Genomic DNA, 24,751 nt, shown 5'->3' on the forward strand with positions numbered 1-24,751 from the left:
CCCTTTTCCCTCTCCCCAAAAGTGCTTTTGGTCCACAATGACTGCTTTAGCTGTCCTGATACCATAGCAACACTAGAGTTCTATTAGCTTTACCTTCTCTGTGTTTACTAGTATATCCCTTAGTGTCCCTAAATACAAATTTTAAAGAGGGGTATCTCATTGATTTCAGTTCATTTTAAAAAAGCTGGGATCATCATAGTTTGCTGATTAGTCCATAGATACCCTGCTCCTTCTGTATTAATAATAGGTAACATATATTGAGCACTTACTGGCCAGGCACTGTTCTAAACAGTTTCACATTTATGTAAAACTAGAGGCCCAGTACATGATTTAATCATGCACCTGGTGCACCAGCGGGCCAGCTGTCCGCCGGTGCACCAGGCCTTCCGAAAGCCTCCGGCGCGGCGGAGGCTTTCGAAAGGCCTTGTGCCGGAGCAGACAGCCGGCCAGCTCCCCCGCTTTGGCTTTTGATCGCGGGGGAGCTGGCCGGCTGTCCGCCGGTGCACCAGGCCTTCCGAAAGCCTCCGGCGCGGCGGAGGCTTTCGAAAGGCCTTGTGCCGGAGCAGACAGCCGGCCAGCTCCCCCGCTTTGGCTTTTGATCGCGGGGGAGCTGGCCGGCTGTCCGCCGGTGCACCAGGCCTTCCGAAAGCCTCCGGCGCAGCCATGACACAGACGCTGAGCTCGCGGCGCCACTGGCGCCGCAAGCTCAGCGTCCTGCTGGCCCAATCAGCTACCCCGGCCACCCTGAGTCCCGCCCCCTGCGCCTCCTGCTGGCCCAATCGTGGGCGTAGCGGAGTGATGGTAATTTACATATTACCATTTTATTATGTAGGATTGTATATTCTCACAATCACCTTATGAGGTGTGGGTTCTCTTGTTCCTAATTTGCAGATGAGGAGTCTAAGGCATGGGGCCTAGGTCCAAGGTCACTCAGTTAAATGAGAGATTTGAACACAGGTATCTCAACAGCTTGTACTCTTAAAAAATTTACTATAGTATCTGTTAGTTAGAATTCATTTATTTACAAGTGACAGAAACTCAGACTAGCTTAAGCAAACAGGAAATTTATTAATTCACTAAATTGATAATTTCATGGGTGGAATTCTTGTTTCAGGCATATCTAGATTGCTCGTTTGCTCTTTCTCCTAATACATAACTTACATTTGGTCTGTGCTGGACTTCAGTCTACAGTTGGTGGGTATGATGATCATGGGCAGTCTTAGGCCCATTGGTCATGCCCCAAAACCAGCCCTTTGTGGTTAGCCAATATTGTGAGTGGCTCAGCCTGACTCAAGTGCTTCATCTCTTTGGTGAATACGAGGATTGATCGCTCCCCCTCAAATCCCAACACAACATGGAGTAGTGAAGCAATAGTGCCTCCAAGGAAGAGGTATTGGCAAGTGAAGTTAAAATGTCCACCACAGTTGAGTCAGGTATCCATCTCTTTTCTAATCAGACTAAGTTAGAGCAATAAGGCCAATTTATAAGAATGGCCTTCTGGTAGCAGGATCACAAATGTAAAACAGAAGGGAATGTTAGTCTTATTAGACAGATTGAAAGCACCTTATATGATGATATAGTTTCTTTCCCCTTTGAAATTGTGTTACAAACTTTGCAGATTCCTCATGTCCTACTCTTATTTTTAAATACAGGTTACAGCATCAAGTAAAAAGGCATAATCTGATAGTGGCTTCATATGATGTTGTGAGGAATGACATAGATTTCTTTAGGTAAGAATCATTTATTTATTTAGAAAAACTTAGTATCAAATTTGGAGAAACTTAGTATTTTCCCGCCTCAAAGATTCTTCATGCTAAAATTTTTTTGTGTATTCTCCCTTAGAAATATTAAATTTAACTACTGTATTCTTGATGAAGGCCATGTCATCAAAAATGGAAAAACAAAATTATCAAAAGCAGTAAAACAACTGACTGCTAATTATAGGATTATTCTTTCTGGAACACCAATACAGGTAATTATTTACTTTAACAAAAAAAAATATTGGCCATGTGAAGAGAAGGATTGGCATTGGCATTGAATTAAATAAGAGGGTTTTTGTTTTGTTTTGTTTATAGGAATGATAATTTCCAATAATTATGTTTTTAATAACAGTTCATTTGATATGTAGCAGTATCTGAGAAAACTAGGTTTATAAAGTCATATTTAAAATATAACTTTAGGCTATGTAAATAGAAGTCTTATGTCCAAAGTCTGGGAGATATTAGTCAGACTCTATTCCAAAATGCCCGTTCTCCTTTTGTAGTATTACACCACAATTGGATTTAACACTGAAACCATGAATACCTGAGATTAGAAAACAGTTGAAAGGAGGAGATTGTAGAAGTTTTATCTTGGAAAAGGAAGAAGATAGTTGAATATGTAGATGTGTTCAGATAAGAGAGATTGTGTGACAGTACTTCCAGAGGTTGCAAATGTTCACACCTAGTTTGGATAGCCCACTCGGATGGGAAGATACTCTTCATCACTCTCTGTTAGTGGGCGGAAAAACACCAGGTGACTTTGAAATAATTTATTTTTTTAATGTACTTGTTACTTATTTTTGGTGATGGACTGATTATTATTATAAGTGTTAGGGTTTTGTCCATTACGTGAACACTATGGATTTTAAAAGTAAAAGGAGAAAAAGACTCCTTAGGCTTGCATTATCAAGATTTATTTTGCTCCAATTTAAACTTGCATGGAAACATCACAGTATTTTTAAATAGGTTATTGCTCTCACAATAAAAGAGTTGTTGTTTAAAAGCAATCTTTTTTCCCTCATACCCACCTGAACAGTTTAGCTCTGAAGCTGTAAGGTGGGTTTCTGCACTGAAGAGCCATGGTAGCCCATTTGATAGCGGTCCCTATGGGAGGTCAAACTTAAGTGTGATTTGAAGGCTGTCCATCATATGGGAGGGTAGCCCAGCATGGTGAGCCAGAGCATGAGCAGGATGAGGAAGGACAGACATCTGGAAGAGTTAAGGGGTAAAATGGTACACACATTTTGGGAAAGAATCCACAATGAAAATGTGTTGATTTTTTTTTTTTCCATGAAACTTCAGAATTGGAAAGAAGTTGTTCCAGTTCTTAGTGACCCTTAAATACTGGGCAGACTTGACCTATAGCCAAACTCTTTAGGTTTTTCCTTTGTTGAAGAAATGGTGATGTAGGCCAAATTCCTTAAATATTGCTGTCAATATGAGTGTCAAATTTAAAAGAATCAGAAATGCATTCCTTCTTTTGCTCTTTTATTTACTACTTTATGCCACCAGTAGGACTTAATTCTATAGACCAGTCAGTGGTCGGCAAACTCATTAGTCAACAGAACCAAATATCAACAGTACAATGATTGAAATTTCTTTTAAGAGCCAAATTTTTTAAACTTCTTCTAACGCCACTTCTTCAAAATAGACTTGCCCAGGCCATGGTATTTTGTGGAAGAGCCATACTCAAGGAGCCAAAGAGCCGCATGTGGCTCGCGAGCCACAGTTTGCCGACCACGGCTATAGACCAAGACTTAACTGGTGGAGGAGACTTTAAAATCTCCGCCAAATAAGACAGAGTATTTTCTCCAATGATGCTGACTTGAATATTACACATTTAAATATAGACTTATACCATATACCTAAAAATGTGGTGATAATCTCTCATCTATATCATCATAATGGGCTTTTTTATTAATGTTTCATTTTTTAAGTGTAAGTAAATCATCTCAGTACAAACTCAAATATATTCCTTTCTTATATTCAGAACAATGTTTTGGAGCTGTGGTCATTATTTGATTTCCTCATGCCAGGATTTTTGGGGACTGAACGCCAGTTTGCTGCTCGATATGGTAAACCTATATTAGCAAGTAGGGATGCTCGAAGCTCTAGTCGAGAACAAGAAGCAGGTATGAAAAAGAGAGAATTATATTTTCTGTGCAAGTGAATATAATTTATTCTTTTTTTGAGCCATTTTCTCTTATTATTAACAGGTGTCCTTGCGATGGATGCACTACACCGCCAAGTCCTGCCATTTCTTTTGAGAAGAATGAAAGAAGATGTTTTGCAAGACCTTCCACCCAAAATTATTCAAGACTATTACTGTACTCTCAGTCCTCTCCAGGTTAGGAATCTGGTGATTGTGGTTGTTGGTGGTATGTTTATTAGTGAAATGCTTTGAATAAGCCACAAAAGGGGAATAGCCTTTGGCTTTATCACTCTAATCTAGCTTCTACTTTCCTAAACTTGAAGAATATTGTTTTAAATAGATGTAGATAAGACACTGAGTGAATCTGTTTATATATGTGGATATATTTGGATAAGTGCATTTTGCATTAACATGCAAAATTCAGTATCATAGTTGCTTTCTCATATGTCTAGTTATTTGAAAAGGTTGCAAGGTTAAACTGATGAAGAAATGTTTATAAGGGCCAAAAATCTGCCTATAGTGTCTTATCCTCACATATATAATATTATAGGTATCATACGTCAGTCCCCATTTTTACAAATAAGGAAACTGAAGCTCAGAAAGTTAAGCAACTTGCTCAAGGTTGTATAGCTAACATATACCAGGGTTGAGTTTCAAACTTTGGGAAGTGGGGATCACATCCCTTTTAAAGTATTATTGCATTACCAGTAAATTTCTGAAATAAACTTTGACTTCTACGCAGGTCTGATTTTGTACACAGAGACCATTATCAAAGGAATGTACTGTATGCCTTTCCTTGTATAGTATTTTATAAGGGTAAATTGCCCCTTATAGGCCATGTCTTACAAAGACACTTAATAAGACATGGCCTATAATCAGAATTTTTTGTTTGAATATGTACTTTATGTTCTAGATTACTATTCATTAATCTATTTCAGTAGTATGAGTTGATCAAATGAATAAGATATATAGACACACCCTACAAACTTAGCTTCTTTCCCCTGTATGTAAGACAGTTAGCCTGTTAGTATATATTTATGCAACTAGAGTTTAGATGTTAAGAATTCTGTGATCATTTATATTATCTACCCTATCTCTCTGGGCTTCCATTCCTTGTAGGGTTAATGTTTCTTAAATATTGTATGGGATGAAGATTTTTTTTAATGCAATAAAGAAAAGGTGCCATGTGAAAAAAGGCTGTAATGTTATATACCGGTGATGGTATTAAAATACCACCATAAAATACACTTAAGTAGACTGGAGTCAGGGAGCTGGGGAAGGAAGTGATATTGCCTTTTAGGCAGCAGTATTCTTTTAAAAGTTGGTCTCTTGGAATGTACCTTTAGTCTTGATCACATAACTTCACTTAAGGGAGATTTTCTAATTTACTTGTAAGAGTTCAGATTCTCTTTTAGTGGTATATTTATCTTTCGAACAGAGTGGAAAAATTAAGTGTAGGACTACTTGACTACTGTTTTAATATTTTAGCAGCCAAACGTAATGTGTTATACTTGTTTTCTAAATGTAATTTTAAAGGAATTTACCAAGGTGGATTATCTAATCAGTGGCAAAGTACAGGTATCATAATTTATTTTCTTTAATGAGAGTTATTTAAATTACTGCTCTTATTGGCCTTTGCTATCTTATTTTTTCAACAATTGAAAATAAGTGTACTTCATTTGTGGGGGAAATTTTACAGGTCCAGCTCTATGAGGACTTTGCTAAGTCTCGTGCCAAGTGTGATGTTGATGAAACAGTTTCTTCAGCTGCACTTTCTGAAGAAACTGAAAAACCAAAGCTTAAAGCTACAGGCCATGTATTCCAGGTATAGATTACAGTCTACTTTTTAAATGTTGCCTAAATATGTTCTTCAGTGCAGCAAATTTTACATGGAACATTGAAATGCCGGTTTATTTAAAAATTTTAAATACTGTGTATACATTCTTGAAAATAGGGGAAAGTGCCAATCTATTTTCGTATTAATAAGTAGTTTAATATTAAAATTAAACATAAAATACAATCTACATTGTTTATTACATATTTAAAGGGGTTTTAGAATAGAGAATCTTTTGCTTTCCATTTAAAAAATACTGGGACACCTACCACAAGGCAGTAATTTTTCTAGGCACAGGGATTAATTAAAGCAGTAAGCAAAACAGACTGTGCCTCCCTTGTAAATATGAAAAATGAATACATAAAATGCATGTAAGAGAAAAAGCAGAGTGTGGAATTATACAATATGAGTCAGGATAGGTTGTGATTTTTAATTGAGGGATCAGGAATGGCCTCACTGAGAAAGTGACATTTTAGCAGAGATCTGAAGGAGGATTGAGGCATGGCAGTTATATAAGGGGAAGCGATTCTGGGCAGAGGATACAACAACTACAGAAGTCCTGAGACATCATGCCTATTGTGCTCACGGGGGTAGCAAATGAAAAAGACATGGAAAGTGTCAACTCACTTGTTTTCCCTATAGAAAACCTCCCAAACCCCCTTGTCACCAGTAAATTAAATGCTGCAGCATTTTTAAAGATAGAAGAGGGAAAAGGTGGTTGTAAAGGCTAATAACTCTCCCACAGTTTCTATCATAGTGCCCAGTCATCTCTTGATCCTTTTCAGTGAAGCTTGCTAATACAAATTTCCAGGGCAAAGGGTGAGACACAAATAATAGCCCAAGCAAAAGGCAAAAGAGAAAGGTTGTGGCTGAATTAGAGAAAAGAAAGAAGAGATCCTATAGGGTTCTGATTCTTAAACACAACCACTTGAAATAACTACCTAGCTCCCCAACCCCCACCACAGACCTGAACCAGAATACTATCTAGAGGGGAAAGATTTGCAGATTTATTAGGTCCTCAAGACATTTTATACGCACTGATGTTTGAGTAACCCTTTGGGAAATGATGCCTGGTGCCAGAAGCATCTGTAAGCAATATGAAGCATTTGAGTGGGAAAGGGTTAGGTATAGGAGCTAATGAATAAGCCTCTTTATGCCAAGAGAAGCTCATTGTCTAATGGGGGATACAAACAAACAGTATAATTGATACAAGCTATAAATGCTCTAAAAAATAAATACAAACTCCATAAGAAACATAGATGAAGGCATCACAGATGAGATTTGAACTGGCTCTTGAAGGAGTAAGGGTAATCAAAAGAGAGAGAAGGGCATTCTAGACAGAATAGAGTAGGAAAAGATACTGAGTTACAAACATTTGTGACATGTGAAGTGGTCTTATATGTATACTAGAGGCCCGGTGCACGAAATTCTCGCACTCGGGGAAGTCCCTCAGCCTGGCCTGCACCCTCTCGCAGTCTGGGAGCCCTCAGGGGATGTCTGACTGGCAGTGTCTTGGCTGGCCTGGTGCTGCCTGCTCAGCGACCCCGGCCCCCCCCACCGACCAGTCATCCCACCATTCGGTCAATTTGCATATTATGCTTTTACTAGAGGCCCAGTGCACAAAATTCGTGCATGGGGGGAGTTGTCCCACAGCCCAGCCTGCACCCTCTTCAATCTGGGACCCCTTAAGGGATGTCCGACTGCCCGTTTAGGCCCGATCCCACTGGGATCGGGCCTAAACGGGCAGTCGGACATCCCTCTTACAATCCAGGACTGCTGGCTCCCAACTGCTTGCCTGCCTGCCTTCCTGATTGCCCTTAACCGCTTCTGCCTGCCAGCCTGATCACCCCCTAACCACTCCGCTGCCAGCCTGATTGGTGCCTAACTGCTCCCCTGACAGCCTGTTTGCCCCTAATTGCCCTCCCCTGCAGGCCTGGGTCCCCCCCAACTGCCCTTCCCTATAGGCCCGGTCGCCCCCAACTTCCCTCCTCTGCCGGCTTGGTCACCCCTAACTGCCCTCCCCTGCAGGCTTGATCGCCCCCAACTGCCCTCCCTTGCAGACCTGGTCCCTTTCAAAAGCCTTCCCCTGCTGGCCTGATCGCCCACAACTGCTCTCCCTTGCAGGTCTGGTCCCTCCCAACTGCCCTCCCCTGCTGGCCATCTTGTGGTGGCCATATTATGTTCACATGGGGGCAGGATCTTTGACCACATGGGGCAGCCATCTTGTGTGTTGGAGTGATGGTCAATCTGCATATTACTCTTTTATTAGATAGGATTATATAGGATGTACTTTTTCCTCTTTTAAAGGCGTTACAGTACTTACGTAAACTGTGCAACCATCCAGCATTAGTCTTAACACCTCAACACCCAGAGTTCAAGAGTACTACTGAAAAACTGGCTGTTCAGAATTCTTCACTTCATGATATTCAACATGCCCCTAAACTCTCAGCTTTGAAACAAGTAAGTAGGTCTTTTAAGGGTTAGATGTGTGTTGAACATTCCTGATCTATAACACTAGGTAAATTTGCATTTCCCATAGGTTATTGATATATTTACCATTTTTATTTTTAATTTGGTTAAATTTTGGTATAGCTTTTTAAAAAATTGGGGTAAAATACATAAAGCATTAAATATGCTATTCTATTTTTAAGTGTATAATTCTGTGACATTACATTTACAGTATTGTACAATTGTCACCATATTTACAAAATATTTCTGTACCCATTGAGCAATAACTTCCCATTCTCCTTTTCCCCCTCTAATATACTTTGTGTCTTATGAATTTACATGTTCTAAATATTTCATGTAAGTAGAATCTTAATATTGACAGACTTATTTCACTTATTTTCAAGGTTCATTCATGTTGTAGCATGTATTGGTACTTCATTTTTATGGTTGAATGATACTCCATTATTACTGTTATATATACATCAGATTTTGTTTATCCAGTCATGTGTTGATGGGATATTTGAGTTGTTTCTACCTTTTGGCTATTGTGCATAATGCTGCAGTGAACATTGGCTTATAAGTATTTGTGTCTGGATATAGACATAGGAGTGGAATTGCTGGCTGGGTCATACAATAATTCTACATTTAACTTTTCAGTAGCTGCCAAATTGTTTTCTATTGTGGCAACATCATTTGCATTCCCACCAGCTATGTGCCAAGGTTATAATTTCTGTATATCCTCCCCAACAATTACTTTCTATTTTTTTTAATATACCCATCCCAGCCGAAACCGGTTTGGCTCAGTGGATAGAGCGTCGGCCTGCGGACTCAGGGGTCCCGGGTTCGATTCCGGTCAAGGGCATGTACCTTGGTTGCGGGCACATCCCCAGTAGGGGGTGTGCAAGAGGCAGCTGGTCGATGTTTCTCTCTCATCGACGTTTCTAACTCTCTATCCCTCTCTCTTCCTCTGTAAAAAAAAAAAAAAAAAAAAAAAAAAAAATCAATAAAATATATATTTTAATATACCCATCCCAGTAGACATGAACTGGCATCATATTGTTGAGTAATAATGTTGAGCATCTTTTCATGTGGTTATTGGATATTTATATAACTTTGGAGAAATGCAGTTTAAATCTTTTGTCCATTTTTTAATTCGATTGTTTATTGTTTATCTCTTGGTTGAGTTTTAGGGATTCTTTTTTATTGTAAACATTAAGCCCTTACCAGATATGATTTGCAAATACTTCCATTCTTTATTTCATTGTCTTTCACTTTCTTGATAATGTCCTCCATGGTTTCTGATGAGAAATCGGGGGTTAATCTTATTGAGGATCCCTTTTGCATAACAAGTCACTTTTCTCTTGCTGCTTTTAAGTTCCTATTTTCAAATAAAAATTGAATTTCATTCATATTTTAATTATACTACAGGCTTTTAGTTTATATTTTTGTACATTAGTTTAAGGAATAATTGCAGGTAAAAAAAGTAATCTCTCATTCTAGAGTGCCTCTTGTCACCCTGAAGTGTCTGGAATTAAGAAGCTTAGGAACTCTGCAACTTAGGCCCAGATTATTCCTGGCTATTCTAATGGAGGACTGTTCTAGAACCCTTCTTTTCAGATATTCAAAGTAAAGGTTCTTTATCAGGAGAGAACTAGCTTGCTTTCTTTTAAAATATGTCTGTTCTCTGAAGTAGAGGAGAAATTTTATTTGCGTTTTAAAAATCTGCCAATAGAAATAAAGAAATGTTTATCAGCAGATAATAGTGCCAGAGCCAGAATTTTAAAATTTCAGTAGAATGGAATGAACTGAAACTCCAGGTGACATTTAAAGGTGATAAGCAGAGTGAATTTTTAAAAGAAAACACTTAGTTAAATATAGATTCGGTCAGACTTGGCAAACATTTTATCTAGGGCAAAGTTGAATTTGATTTGATGGTAAGTTCACTACAAAGCTACTGTATGAATTAGTTGCCAATAAATAAAGCTAATATGATCTTGGTAGTTAAAGCAGTGTAATGGCCAAAATGAGGGCATCCTAGTTTCACTGTATAATTATCATTTATAATTTGGGGCCATTATTTATTATAGCCATAATAAATAATCTAGGAACTATTTTATATGAGATATAGCTTGAAAAACTATTGGTTGCCTACTTTTATTGAATGCCTGTGTAACAACTGATGTTTTTCTAGTTGCTGTTGGATTGCGGTTTGGGAAATGGCAGCACTTCAGAGAGTGGCACAGAGTCTGTTGTGGCCCAACACAGGATCCTGATCTTCTGTCAGCTGAAAAGCATGCTTGATATAGTAGAACATGATCTTCTCAAGCCTCACTTACCCTCTGTCACTTACCTGAGATTAGATGGAAGCATACCTCCTGGTCAGAGGCATGCCATTGTTTCACGGTAAGTGGCTTCTAAAACTCCTATAAATCATGGCTATAGTCAGTGTATTATTCCTTACATAGGAGTTTGCCTCATGAAGTATTTTCTTTAAAAATATAGAACTAAAAAACAAATTAGAGAAAATTTTTAAAAAACCAAAAAAATATAGAAATACCATTGAATAAATAGTTTAGCTAAAAAAGTATGGCTATATTAGGATAGCACTTTGAAGGGTATGAAAGAAATTTAAGGCATCAACAAAAAATAGAGATAACATTTTACCTCACCTTTTTGGGGTCGGAAGCAGCAAAAATGTGGCTTAGCTGAGATCTGTATCTTGATCTCTGTGCCTCTGCTCAGAACAAGTTGGACGCTGGCCCAGCTGGGAAGCAAAATCAATGAATGCAGTGTTTCCTAAGTGTGGCCTGCACCCTCTGCTTTAGAAATCATAGATTCCTAGGTTCTGTCCCAGACTTGTAACTTCAAGAGTAAGCATTTTTAACAAGCACCCTTAAGAGATTAACTGCTATTTAGGCAGTGTTCTCTGGGCATGATTATCATCCACAGAGCTTGAGTTTCTCTAAAATAAGGACAATGATAATATCTTCATAGAGCTGTTGTAACATTGAAGTAACATAGTGCATATAAAGCACAAATCCCCACTGCTTGAATCATAGTGAGAAATCTAATAAATGTGAGCTTGGTAATATTAGTTTTTCTTTTTCCTAGAAGTTACTAGATGTCCTTTATCAATATACTAGAGGCCCAGTGCAAGAAATTACTGCACGGGTAGGGTCCCTAGGCCTGGTAGGCCATCACGGCCGGCTGGGGCCTTCCTTCATCTGCACCGCCCCCTGGTGGTCAGCGCACGTCATAGCAAGCGATCAAACTCCCCGTCAAACTCCGGAGGGGACACTTTGCATAATATATATATATATATAAAATATATATATTTTTTCTAGGACCAGTACAATAGCAGCAACCCTCAACACCCTTACCCTCTACCTTCCCCGATTGATCTAGCCTTTTCCCCCATTATCTTCTGTTTCTATACATTAAAGGTTCATAGGTGAGTTTTGTCTTAATTAGAATTAGTGTTTAGTTACATTTTTTCAATTTAATCTTTAATACTCTAAAATATAATCTAGTTGGACTTATTTCTGTTTGTAAAGTTTCTGACATGTTCCATTCTTTCTGCTACTAAAGATGTTATGTACAGGGTGGGGCAAAAGTAGGTTTATAGTCATGAGTATGTGAAACCATTCTTGTATTATTTTCATACAAACAACTGTAAACCTACTTTTGCTCTACCCTAAATACTAAAAATAGTTTGCTCTCAAGTGGTCACAGAAGTGTCTATATTATGGATTTGTAAAGAAGTGTTCTCATTTGTGTTCTTAATTTTCATTAAATAGTCTAATTTCTGTTATATGGGTACCTTAGAAAAAAATGTACTAATTTTATTTTAAAATATCTATACTTTTAGGTTTAACAATGATCCATCCATAGATGTTCTCTTACTTACAACTCACGTTGGTGGCCTGGGGCTTAACTTAACAGGCGCTGACACAGTGGTATTTGTGGAGCACGATTGGAATCCCATGCGCGATCTACAAGCCATGGACCGGGCCCATCGCATTGGGCAGGTAAAGAGTCACCACTCACAGGTGTTAACTTGTGAACTGGGAAAAATACTTCTTAGAAAAGACAGGAATTGGTTTAAGTTTCTACATCTGATATTAACAAATGTTTGACCTTAGGCAAGTCGCTTAATTCTGTGGCACCACTTCCTCATGCATTAAGTAAGGTGGCTTAGGCTAAGAAAACTGGGACACTATCCATTACTAATATTCTGTGATTCTGTGCAAACATGTTAAACTCATGGGGCCAGATAAAGAAAACCCCACTACAATTAGATAGTAGTTAAATATCCAAGTCTTTGACTTGGTTAACCTCAAACCAATCAGTTTATTTGTGTTTAATTTCTTTTTCTTATTTAGAAACGTGTGGTCAATGTGTACCGATTGATAACCAGAGGAACATTGGAGGAGAAAATAATGGGTTTGCAGAAATTCAAGATGAACATAGCGAATACAGTTATTAGCCAAGAGAATTCTAGTTTGCAGAGTATGGGAACAGATCAACTTCTCGATCTATTCACACTTGATAAGGTAAGGAACTTAACATTGATTTTTTTTTTTTAGAGAGGAAAGGAGGGGGGGAAACATCGATATGAGAGTGACACATTGATTGATTGCCTCCTGCACACGCCCCGACACTGGGAGCCAGGAATCAAGCCTGCACCCAAGATACATACCCTTTACTGGAAGCGAACCTGTGACCCTTCAGTCCACGGGCCAGTACTCTAACCACTGACCAACTGGTTATGGCCAATTTTCCCTATCATGAATAGTATCAACTAGACCAGTGATGGGCAACCTTTTGAGCGTGGTGTGTCAAACTTCGCCAAAAAACTGAGCATAACTCGGGTAGTGTGTCACTTTGAGGAAAAAACATTTCGCAAATGTTTCATCCTTGGCATGCGGCTGCGTGTCATCAGAAATGGCTACGCGTGTCAGTGCTGACACACGTGTCATAGGTTCGCCATCACTGAACTAGACAATTTATTGCGGGAATTTTTGACATCCAGATAAAACTCTCCAGGATTCTTGGGGATGTTTGAAGTTTTGATTAATGTCTCCAGTGTCTTGCCCCAAGATTTCTTTCATTAGTCCTTTCCTGCTAACGGACATCTGTCACTGAAGTCAGCTAAACCTGGGTCTGTGTTTCTTGCCCTGCCAATTAACTTCTTTGAGGTTCTACACCCTTTGGAGAATAACAATGCCTATATTACTACATGGTTATGAAATTAATATATGTAAGCACTTAGAAAGGGTATCTAGTATAGATTCTCAGTACATAATAGCCATTATTGTTATTGTGGGTGATGGAACTAATATCCATAATCAAAGGATACACCATCCGGAAATACTGGTCAATCTAAATGTAAAACTAATATGGTTGGATTTTTTTTTTAATTTCTTTATTGATTAAAGTATCACATATTTGTCCTCATCCCCCCACACATGTCCCCACCCCCCTGTTGTCCTTAACCGCTGGTTAGGCTCATATGCTTGCACACAAGTCCTTTGGTTGGTCTCTCCCCTTTACCCTCACTCTCCCCCTGAGGCCCGACAGTCTGATCCATGCCTCCTTGTTTCTGGGTCTGTTCTTGTTCATCAGTCTATGTTGTTCATTATTTCCCCTAGATGAGTGAGATCATGTGCTATTAGAAATACACTTATAAGAACCGAAAATGAGACAAGCAATAATGGTTATGGTGACAGGCAAATGAATCAGTCTATAGTGAGTTTCTGGGCCAACAGTTCTTTTGAGACCCAATTTCAGTGTCCAACAGTTCCTTATGTGTACATGTCAGCAATGACATTACAGTTATGGGTGGTGGACAAATGGTGGTAATAAAGTCCTGCCTAGGTTTAGAAAGTCAGTTGTATACCCAGTATAAATTACAGTGAGAATTGGCCTTAGATAATGTAATTAAACCAGCTGTAATAACAATTGTAATATCCAAATCTGAGAGAAAGTAGTTCCACTGTACTGTGTGTGTTCAGCCACATTTAAATATTATGTCTGTTTCTGGGTGCTACATTTTAAACAGTAGTAAGTTCCCAAAAGATGACCAGAATGGAGGAAGGTTCTTTAATTATATCATATAAGGTATCATATAAGGTAAGGTTAAAAACAAGACATATGTAACCTAGAAAAAAGAAAGCTGAAAGAAATATGAATTGCTGCCTTCAAATAACTTGTATTCTTATGTGTGACTTTTAGCAAGGAGAACTGGACTTGGGGATGTTCCAGGGAAGCAAGAACTATTGCTATAAAGGATCCTATTGGGACAGTTGGGAAGATTTGAATATGGAATATATTAAATCATTTTGTATTAAATTTTCTTAATTTGATCTTTGTACTTCGGTTATGTTAAGAGGATGTCCTTGTTCTTAGGAATACATGCTTATTTCTATCTAGGGATAAAGGGGCATAATATCTACAACTTCCTCTTGAATGGTTTGGGTAAAAAGCTGATTATTTAACTATATGTCTGGGAGAGAGAATGACAAAGCCATTGTGACACAATTAACTGTGTCCTGTGTAATGTTCTTACAATTCTGTAATCTTAAAATGACAAATTAGGCCTCTGGGAAAATAGAATAAGCTACCTTATGAAATGAACTTACCATCACTTGAACTATTTTTTAACTCTGTTGAGTAAGAGCAATGTTAGAAACAAGTATGGTATTTTAAAGGAAAAATCTAATTTTTGAAGTTAATGATCTTTCTGCCAATTTTTCTTAAGGATGGCAAAGCAGAAAAAGCTGACACCTCTACTTCTGGAAAAGCAAATATGAAATCAATTCTCGAAAACCTGAGTGATCTTTGGGATCAAGAGCAATATGACTCAGAGTACAGCCTGGAAAATTTTATGCATTCTCTCAAGTAACTATCAAATATTGTTAATGCAATTGCTGCTAGTTCGGTTACATTTCTGCTGATATTCAGCAAATTTCAAAGTTTATGGTGAACTTTTAGCTCAGTGTGTAAATAGATCTGAAGAATATTCAGCATAATGCTGTCTCTTGTTTCACTGGGGGGAACAAGTTATTCTCAAATATTTGCACTGTATTAAATTTAAATGTTAATGTGAAATGGTATAAATTTTACATGCTGAATAGCTGCAGAGCAGAGGAACCAAACCAGGTTTACATGTGCTACCATGAGGTGTTCTTACTGGGAACGAGCCTCCTATTTTACATTGACACTTTGTACAGAATAAATATCCAAAAGTACTTTAGTGTTCATGTACATTTTTTTGTTTAAATAGAACTTGTTTTTAAAAATAGGGCTTTTTTTCATAAAAGCCTTAATGAGCCATAATTTTAAAAATAATGACTAATATTGGTCACTTTTAGAATATGGAAATCTTAGACAATGAATTGAACCATGCCCTTGGTGAAACCTTTGTATATTTATTGCCGATGCATAGTGTTTTTCAAATCTTTAACATCAGTTTGTCACCTTTTAAAATATATCAACTATTCTAAATACAGGTAATGGGCTATTTAAAGCTATCATAATAACATCCTATTAAGAGGGTGTTTGTTTTTAATTTATCTAATGGCTAGGATATAGCCAATTCAGAGAACATATGTACACAATAGGTTTCAATCATATATATACATATATATACATATATAATATATTTTTTGTAACTATGAACATACAGTTTTCCAGAAGTAAATTTTACACTCTTTAGAATTCTAAAACCTATTGTGATAAGACTGTTTATAGAAGTAATGCATGACTGAAGCATAAAAAGAAATGATTCCTTTCTCTACACAAACATACATACCTATATGCACAGACATACACCTGTCCTGCATCTGAAAAGGTGCTTGGTATTGGTACTAAAATCATGTAGTTATACTGGGCAGCAATAATAACTGGCCTGAAGTTGATTAACTAGTATTAGGAAAGTGATCTCACTGGTGAGGGTGGATACATGTATATAGATGTGCATTTATGTGTATGTATATAATTTTATAAATTTCACACATAAATTAATACATGCCTATGTGCATATATATATGTATGGGATATATTTGTATATACATGTACAGGTAATAAACATCCCCAAGGTTTGTGCTGGTTATACACATAGGCATCGGTTTAAAAACCATCAGACCTCAGCTGTAAAATAAACGTTCTGTTAAAAATCATTACTGATGCTGTTCTGCAGCTTTTAGACATGGACAGTTGTCACATTTCAATAGCTTTGACAACCATACTGTAACATTAAACCTAGCATTCCACAAAAGAATAATAAATAAGATTGAAACTGTAATATATATGCAACTATGTGTATTATTTGTACAAAATGATTATTTAAAAAAGCAAAAGAATAAAATTAGTTCATACGTACAAATAATTAAATGATTATTTAATTATTGTTTAGAGTTTACATTCAAATTGCAAAAAAACAAAAGGAAACTCTTGACTTTATATAGGACATCCATTGTACATAGCACTGGGTAGCTGAGCCAGTATACCTGAATTGAATTTTTTTAAATGAAGTCTTTATATGCTATTTCCATAAGCCAGCTATTGAGCATAGCTCAGAGTAATATTTTTCTCAGACTATGTAGGGAGCAATATATCATTAAAGAAATAGGAAGAGAATTCACAAAATAAATATTGAAGTTGTTTCCAAATTGGAAGGGCAAAGCTGGAAGTCAGATGTGTAGGCAGTTTAAATTTTTTAAAAATATATTTCTTACTGATTTCAGAGAGGAAGGGAGAGATAAAAACATCAGTGATGACAGAATCATCGATCAGCCGCCTCCCCCACACCCCACAGTGGGGATCGAGCCCGCAACCCGGGCATGTGCCCCAACTGGGAACCAAACGCCGATCTCCCAGTTCATAGGTTGATCCTCAACCACTGAGCCACTCCGGCTGGACAAGGCAGTTTAAATTTTAAAAGAGTAGAATATTTCTAGTAGCACAGACACGATAATGATAATAGTGATTGCCTCTAAGTGTCAAAGGTAAGAGGAAGACTTAGTGTGACTAACATTAAAGCCGCCCTAGCTGGTTTGGCTAAGTGGCTAGCATCGGCTTGCAGACTGCAGGGTCCAGGGTTCAATTCTGGTCAAGGGCACATGCCCAGGTTGCAGGCTCGATTCTCTAGTAAGAGGCATGTAGAAAGCAGCCAATCAATGATTCTCTCTCATCATTGATGTTTCTATATCTCTCTCCCTCTCCCTTCCTCTCTGAAATCAATTAAAATATATTTAAAAAAAATAATAATACCCTTGCCCTGGCAGTATGGCTCAGTTCATTAGAGCATTGTCCTGTACACCAAAAAGTGGCTGGTTCAATTCCAGTCAGGGCACATACCCAGGTTGTGGGTTTGAACCCTGTGCGGGAGGTAGCTGATTGAAGTTTCTCTCTTCCTCCATCTCACTTCCTCTCTCTAAACTCAATTAAATTTTTTAAACAAAATTTTAAAATAATCTTTTGAGTTACACAAAATTAAATCTCATTCCAGCTTTCCAAATAAAGAAAAATACAAACAGGTAAGAATTAAGTATTCTCAATTAACTGACTGATTTAGAGTCAGTAGTGCAGCCTAAGAATAATGGCTACATGGGGAGAATTGAAGTGAGTAGTGAATGATAGTAAAAGAAATTTACAGCTGTTAATTTTGTGGATATGGTAATGTTTCTTCAACTATGTTCATGTGGGAAAACAAGCATGGGAGAATGTTAATTTAAAAAATATATTTTTGACTTTTTTAAATATTTTTATTGAATTTTTGTTATATGAATATATCCATAAATATTTGTCAAAAAAGATTCTAGTGTTTCAACAGGAGTTTATTATAACAAGGGTGAAAGTCTCTGATGTTGGACTGACTGACCCAGTATAGTATAATTTTATACCTTTTAGATGATTATATAAGCTTATTGAAAGTAAATACTTCAGTGAAGCTGTTCGAGAATGTGACCACTTAATAGTTTCCCCAATTTTGCCCCTAGAAGTAGAATGGAAATTATATAAAAGTAATAAGCACTCTAGCCCTGACCGGTTTGGCTCAGTGGATAGAGCATCAGCCTGCGGACTGAAGGGTCCCAGGTTCGATTCCGGTCAGGGGCATGTGCCTTGGTTGCGGGCGCGTCCCCGGTGGGGGGTGTGCAGGAGGCAGCTGATCGATGTTTCTGACTCTCCCTCTCCCTTCCTCTCTGTAAAAAATCAATAAAATATTTTTTAAAAAAAAGTAATAAGCACTCTATCACATCCGTTCCAAAAGATCCCAATATAATCGTCTCCCTAGTTAAAAAAAAGACGTCAATTTTTCAGAGTCTATGCTGGCATCAGTAAACTGTAAAGTGAAATCAATTGCTGAAAAATCTATCATCAAATGCCAGAGCACTCAATGTAAAATACAACAACAACAAAAATTTGAGTTACGCCAATTAATATAAAATGTTTATTTACTATTTACACAAATCAGTACCAGCCATTATTGCTAAGGGGACAAAAACTGCCCGCGCCCCCCCCCCCCCCCCCCAATTCAAAAAAAGGTTCTTAGCCTGGTAGATTCCCTCAAGTCAATGAAGTTTGTTGAAGAATATAGGGGCTGAGATCCTATTATCTGTGTAGGGACAAAAGACTTTGTTTCAGGTTTACAGGAGAAAATGGAGCTATGACTTAATCCCCTCCATAAAGTCACAAAGAGCTCATGTATTCAAATAGGACTAGCACAACTTATCCAGGAGCCCAGAAATAAAGTTATCCATGAGAAATCAGAATCCCAGGCCTGCACCACAGGTAAGTTTAAGGTCTGGGTCTAGGCTGAGTGTATACTGTGAAACCACAAATCAAAAAAACAACGAAATCAACTCTGGGACTCTAGCAGAAGCAAATACATAGATATAGATAGGTTCTGGTAGAATTCCACAGGGGGAAAGGTTCTAAGATTAAATGTACATATACACACTACCTACAGGAGAAAAAGTTAGCAGATGCAAAGAGAAGGGCTAGTTCTTTAAGAACTGCAAATAGAATAATCTGAAAAACCATAAAATGATTAAGATAATTCAATCCTATATAATAAAGAGGTAATATGTAAATTAACCCTCTTGCCCTCACAAGATGGCTGCCTACGACCAGGCCAGCAGGGTGTTAGTGAGGGACCACCAACGACTGAACAAGCAGGCTGCATGGGGCGGCAGTTAGGGGTGATCAGGCTGGCAGGGGGGTTAGGGACGACCAAACAACTGACCGGGCCGGAGGGGGGTGAGGGGAGCAGTTGGGGTGACCAGGCCAGCAGTGGGGCGGCAGTTAGGGGTGATCAGGCCGGCAGAGGGCGGCAGTTAGGGGCAACCAGGAAGGCAACCAGTAGGAGCCAGCGGTCAGGATTATTAGAGAGATGTGTGACTGCTGGTTTAGGCCCAATCTCCAGGATCGGGCCTAAACTGGCAGTCGGACATCCCCCGAGTGGTCCCGGATTGGAGAGGGTGCAGGCTGGGCTGAGGGGACTTCCCGTGCATGAATTTCATGCACCGGGCCTCTCGTATAAAAATAAGAAAAACATTAAAAAATTAGGCAAATTTGTAAAGATCTAAAAATGAAAAAATTTTTGGAATTGGAAATGTGATAGTTATCAATGCAAATTAGACACAGCTGAAGAGAATTTGTGAACTGGCAGATTAATTTTACAAAATTAACCTACAATGAGATACAGAAAATGTATTGATAGAAAATAGGAAAGAAGAGGCAAAAATCATAGGAGATGGAATGGTAGCATCTCATATACACTTAATAGGTCCAGAAGGGAAGGGAGATCACATAACACCTTTGAGTTAATGTCTTTTTTGCACATTCCTGCGTCTAATCAGCAAGTTCTACCATCTGCAGCTGATCTTTTCTCCATCTCTACTGCTAGAGCTATAGTTCCCACCACCATCTTAACTCCTGCTTCCCAAGTCCTTCAGTGACTTCCTGTAACACTTGGTCTGACCCTGAACTCTTTACTACGGTCTACAAGTCCTACAGGTTCTGGCCACTGTCTATTTCTGTGACTTTCTCTTGTGATATCTCATCATATTTACCCCAGTTCAGTCAGTCTGTCCTTCTGCTTATATCTCAACATAAAACCAAATGTGTTTCCATCTTAATTTTGGTTCTGGCATAGCTGGGTGAATGGTGTCATGGGGAGATACAGAAGCCTGAAGAGGGAGCAAATTTGGGAGGGGAAAGTAGAAAATGAAGAATATATTTTGGCCATTAAATTTGAGATTCCTATTACATATCAAAGTAGAAATGTTGAGCAAACAGATGTGGGAGTCTAGAGCTCAAAATGAAAGGTCACAAGTAAGTATATAAATTTGGAAGGTAGTTATAAGGTATGGGACTGAAGATCTCCTGAGGAGTTATTTATATGATAAAATACTATACAGCAGTGAAAACAGTAATAAAAATGGATAAGTCTCAAAAACAAAGGTATATAAAAAATGTATAGTTTGAGTCCATTTATAAAGATTAAAAACAGATAAAACAAAAACACTTTAAGGATATACAAACACGTGGTTATTCACATTTGAAAAGTAGAAAACTAAGTGACAGTCATATGCACAACATTTATTGATCATTTCCTATTCTGCCAGATACAATGGGAGAAGCTCATAAACCAGTTGGGAGAAGGATACTGAAGCCAACAGCTGATATAGTTACATTAATTTTGGAAAAAGCCTTCAAGGCAAAAAATATTATTTGCAATAAAGAATGGTATCTCAATTATAAGAAATTCAGTTAACCAGGAAGTATAGCAACTCCAAATTGAAATATACCTCAAAGCAAAAACAGACAAAACTATTAAAAAAAAATGGACAAGTCCAAGATCACAGTGAGATTTTAACATACCTCATTAAAATAACCAGACCAGAAAAACAACACAACAGGATGTAGATGATTTTAATAATATAATTAATACATATGACATAATTGACATGTATATATAGACCTACCTAACAACTGCAGAATACAGTCTTTGGAGGCTTACATGGAACATTAACCCAAACTTACCATATGTTGAGCCATAATGCAAATCCTGGCAAATTTCAGAAATTAAAAATGTATATGGTGTCTTGGTTCTCCACTCCTATTCAAGATGTAGTGTTGGCATCAAGAGAGAGAAAAAATATGTGCGGTCCTTCCAGTGCAATAAAGCAACAACAGGAAAGCATACAGCATAGAAAATAAAACTTTTTACTTATAATGACTGTAGAAAATTCCAGAGAATCTACAAAAAACTCTACTAGAAGTGAATTGAGCAATTTCATAGGACACAAGGTCAATATAAAAAATTTGTATTTTGCCCATTGTATAGCTATGGTTTGGCTCAGTAGATAGAGCAGGTGTCCTCAAACTACGGCCCGCGGGCCATATGCGGGTGTTTTTGCCGTTTTGTTTTTTTACTTCAAAATAAGATATGTGCAGTGTATATAGGAATTTGTTCATAGTTTTTTTTAAACTATAGTTCAGCCCTCCAATGGTCTGAGGGACAGTGAACTGGCCCCCTGTTTAAAAAGTTTGAGGACTAGAGAAAACCAAGATGGCGGCATAAACACCTAAACTGCAGCCTCGCACAACAATTTCAAAAATACAACTAAAAGACAAAACGGACATCATCCAGAACCACAGGAAAGGTGGCTGACTGGAAATTCTACAACTAGAAGGAAAGAGAAAACCACAAGGAAAATCAGAGGAGCCGTAAAAGCCTGAGGTACTGACGCACAGGTGCGCGTGTGCGGAGAGGACAGAGCGGGAGAGGATGGGGTGGCTGAGTGCCTGGCTGGCGTTCTCTAGCGGGAAGGAGATAAAAGCTCCGGACTGCGCTGAACCCCAGTTCCGACTGCACTTAACCTCAGTTCTGGGCGAGACCCTGGGGATCCAGGCTCATACTGGGGGAATCTGGGCTGTAAGGCGGAAACTCAGGGGAGCGGCGAAAGGCAGAGGTCTGGAGGCGCGCACGTGAATGCGCACAGAGGATGGACTGTTGACTGTGCCGCTGAATTGCCCTGGCGGGAAGGAGACAAAAGCTCCGGACTGCGCTGAGCCCCAGTTCCGACTGCACTGAACCCCAGTTCCGGGCAAGAATCTGGGAATCCAGATTCATTGGGGGAGAGACTAGACTGTTTGGCAGCAGGCGAAACTCAAGGGCGCCTTTCTCTCAGAGGTGCTTGCAGCGAGTACCGAGGGACACTGAGACCCAGGAACCTCATAGGGCGGGGCTGACAGGAAGCCAAGGCTGTAGGTCCACCCTGAAACTCTGCCCCATCCAAGCTGAGCACAGAGGCTTTTGCAATTTTGCAAGTCTAGTCAAATAAGGCTGTCTCCCGGCGTAGACACAGCTGATCCTCACAGCCAATTGGCCTGGAGGTCAACTCCTCCCAGTGATACCAACAACAATCAAGACTTAACTACAACAAGGCTGTACACACAGTCCACAAAGGGGGGGCACCAAGAGTGTCCACCTCAGGTAACTGGGGAGGCCGAGCCACTGGTCCGTATAGGACAACTAGCACACAAAGCTACCCTACCAACTCAGGGAAGCAGCAAAAATGCGGAGTCAAAGAAACAGATCACAAACCAAAGAAATGGAGGAAAACAAACGACTGGAGATAGAGTTCAAAACCACGGTTATAAGGTTTTTCAAGAATTTCCTAGAAAAGGCCGATAAATTTAGCCAGACCCTCGAGGATATGAGAGAGACCCTCGAGGATATGGAAAAGGACCAACTAGAAATAAACATACACTGAAATAAAAAATATTATACAGACACCCAACAGCAAACTAGAGGAACGCAAGAATCGAGTCAAAGATTTGAAATACAAAGAAGCAAAAATCACCCAACTGGAAAAGCTAAAAGAAAAAAGAATCCAAAAATTTGAAGGTAGTGTAAGAAGCCTCTGGGACAACTTCAAGTGTACCAACATCAGAATTATGGGCGTGCCAGAAGAAGAGAGAGAGCAAGATACTGAAAACCTATTTGAAGAAATAATGACAGAAAACTTCCCCCACCTGGTGAAAGAAATAGACTTACATGTCCAGGAAGTGCACAGAACCCCAAACAAAAGGAATCCAAAGAGGACCACACCAAGACACATCATAATTAAAATGCCAAGAGCAAAAGACAAAGAATATTAAAAGCAGCAAGAGAAAAACAGCTAATTACCTACAAGGGAGCACCCATATAATTGTCAGCTGATTTCTCAACAGAAACTACTCAGGCCAGACGGGAGTGGCAAGAAATAGTCAAAGTGATGAATAGCAAGAACCTACAATCAAGGGTACTCTACCCAGCTAAGCTGACATTCAGAATTGAAGGTCAGATAAAGAGCTTCACAGATAAGAAAAAGCTAAAGGAGTTCATCACCACCAAACCAGTATTATATGAAATGCTGAAAGGTATTCTCTAAGAAGAGGAAGAAGAAGAAAAAGGTAAAGAAAAATTATGAACAACAAATACATATCTATCAACAAGTGAATCTAAAAATCAAGTGAATTAAAAATCTGATGTACAGAATAAACTGGTGAATATAATTGAATCAGGGGCATAGAAAGGGAGTGGACTGACAACTCTCAGGGGGAAAGGAGTGTGGGGGGTGTGGGAAGAGACTAGACAAAAATCGTACACCTATGGATGAGGACAGTGGGGGAGGGGGGTAAGGGAAGAGGATGGGATGGGAACCAGGTGGAGGGGAGCTACGGGGGAGAAAAAAGGAACAACTGTAATAATCTGAACAATAAAGATTAAATAAATAAATAAAAAGTTTGAGGACCCCTGAAGAGCATCAGCCTGCAGAATGAAGGGTCCTGGGTTCCATTCCGGTCAAGGGCACAAGCCCAGGTTTCAGCCTTGGTCCCCAGGAGGGGGCCTGCAGGAGGCAGCCAATCAATGATTCATCAATGTTTCTATCTCTCCCTCTCCCTTTCTCTATGAAATCAATAAAAAACAAATATTTTAAAAATCTATTTCTCTTTGTGAGAGCAATAAAAAATTGGATATTAAAATTTTTAAATATGCTTTTTAGGACAGCAACAAAACCCATGAAAATACTTAGGTATACATCTTACAAGTTATGTAAAAGGTCTGTGTACTGAAAACTACAACATGCTTATGAAAGAAAACAAAATGACCTTTAAAAATGAAGAAATTCATCATGTTCATGGATTGAAAACTCAAGATTTCTGTTTTCCCTAAACAGATTTGAAGATGCAAAGCAATTCCAATCAAATTCCAAAAGGATATTTTACAGAAATCAATAAACTTTCTAAAATTTATGTGGGAAGGCAAAGGAACCGGAATAATAAAAACTATGAAAAAGGAGCAGTTGGAGGAGTTAATTACCAGGTTTTAAAGCTCATAAGCATACAGTGATCAAGAGTATAGTACTTGCATAGAGACAGGTCCATGGAACAGAATTGATTACCTACAAATATACTGACACTTATATAGTCAATTGGTTTTCTACAAAAGATGCTAAGGTGATTCAATGGAGAAAGGATAATCTTTCCAAAAATGGGTGG

The 24,751-nt window shown here is 38.5% G+C and overlaps 1 protein-coding gene across 1 annotated transcript in view; it reads left to right on the forward strand.

Annotated features, from left to right (window-relative positions):
- BTAF1 (B-TFIID TATA-box binding protein associated factor 1) overlaps positions 1-19,357 on the forward strand; it is a 114,587-nt gene extending 95,230 nt beyond the window's left edge. The window contains exons 29-38 of the mRNA XM_079793800.1: positions 1,653-1,730; positions 1,843-1,972; positions 3,751-3,892; positions 3,977-4,107; positions 5,612-5,737; positions 8,054-8,206; positions 10,386-10,597; positions 12,063-12,222; positions 12,577-12,747; positions 14,955-19,357. Coding sequence (XP_079649926.1) covers positions 1,653-1,730; positions 1,843-1,972; positions 3,751-3,892; positions 3,977-4,107; positions 5,612-5,737; positions 8,054-8,206; positions 10,386-10,597; positions 12,063-12,222; positions 12,577-12,747; positions 14,955-15,098 — 1,447 coding nt within the window. The 3' untranslated portion in view covers positions 15,099-19,357. The remainder of the gene's footprint in view (positions 1-1,652; positions 1,731-1,842; positions 1,973-3,750; positions 3,893-3,976; positions 4,108-5,611; positions 5,738-8,053; positions 8,207-10,385; positions 10,598-12,062; positions 12,223-12,576; positions 12,748-14,954) is intronic.
- Positions 19,358-24,751: the final 5,394 nt, after the last annotated feature.

The sequence above is a fragment of the Cnephaeus nilssonii genome, assembly GCF_951640355.1.
Source record: "Cnephaeus nilssonii genome assembly, chromosome: 16".
NCBI lineage: Eukaryota > Metazoa > Chordata > Mammalia > Chiroptera > Vespertilionidae > Cnephaeus > Cnephaeus nilssonii.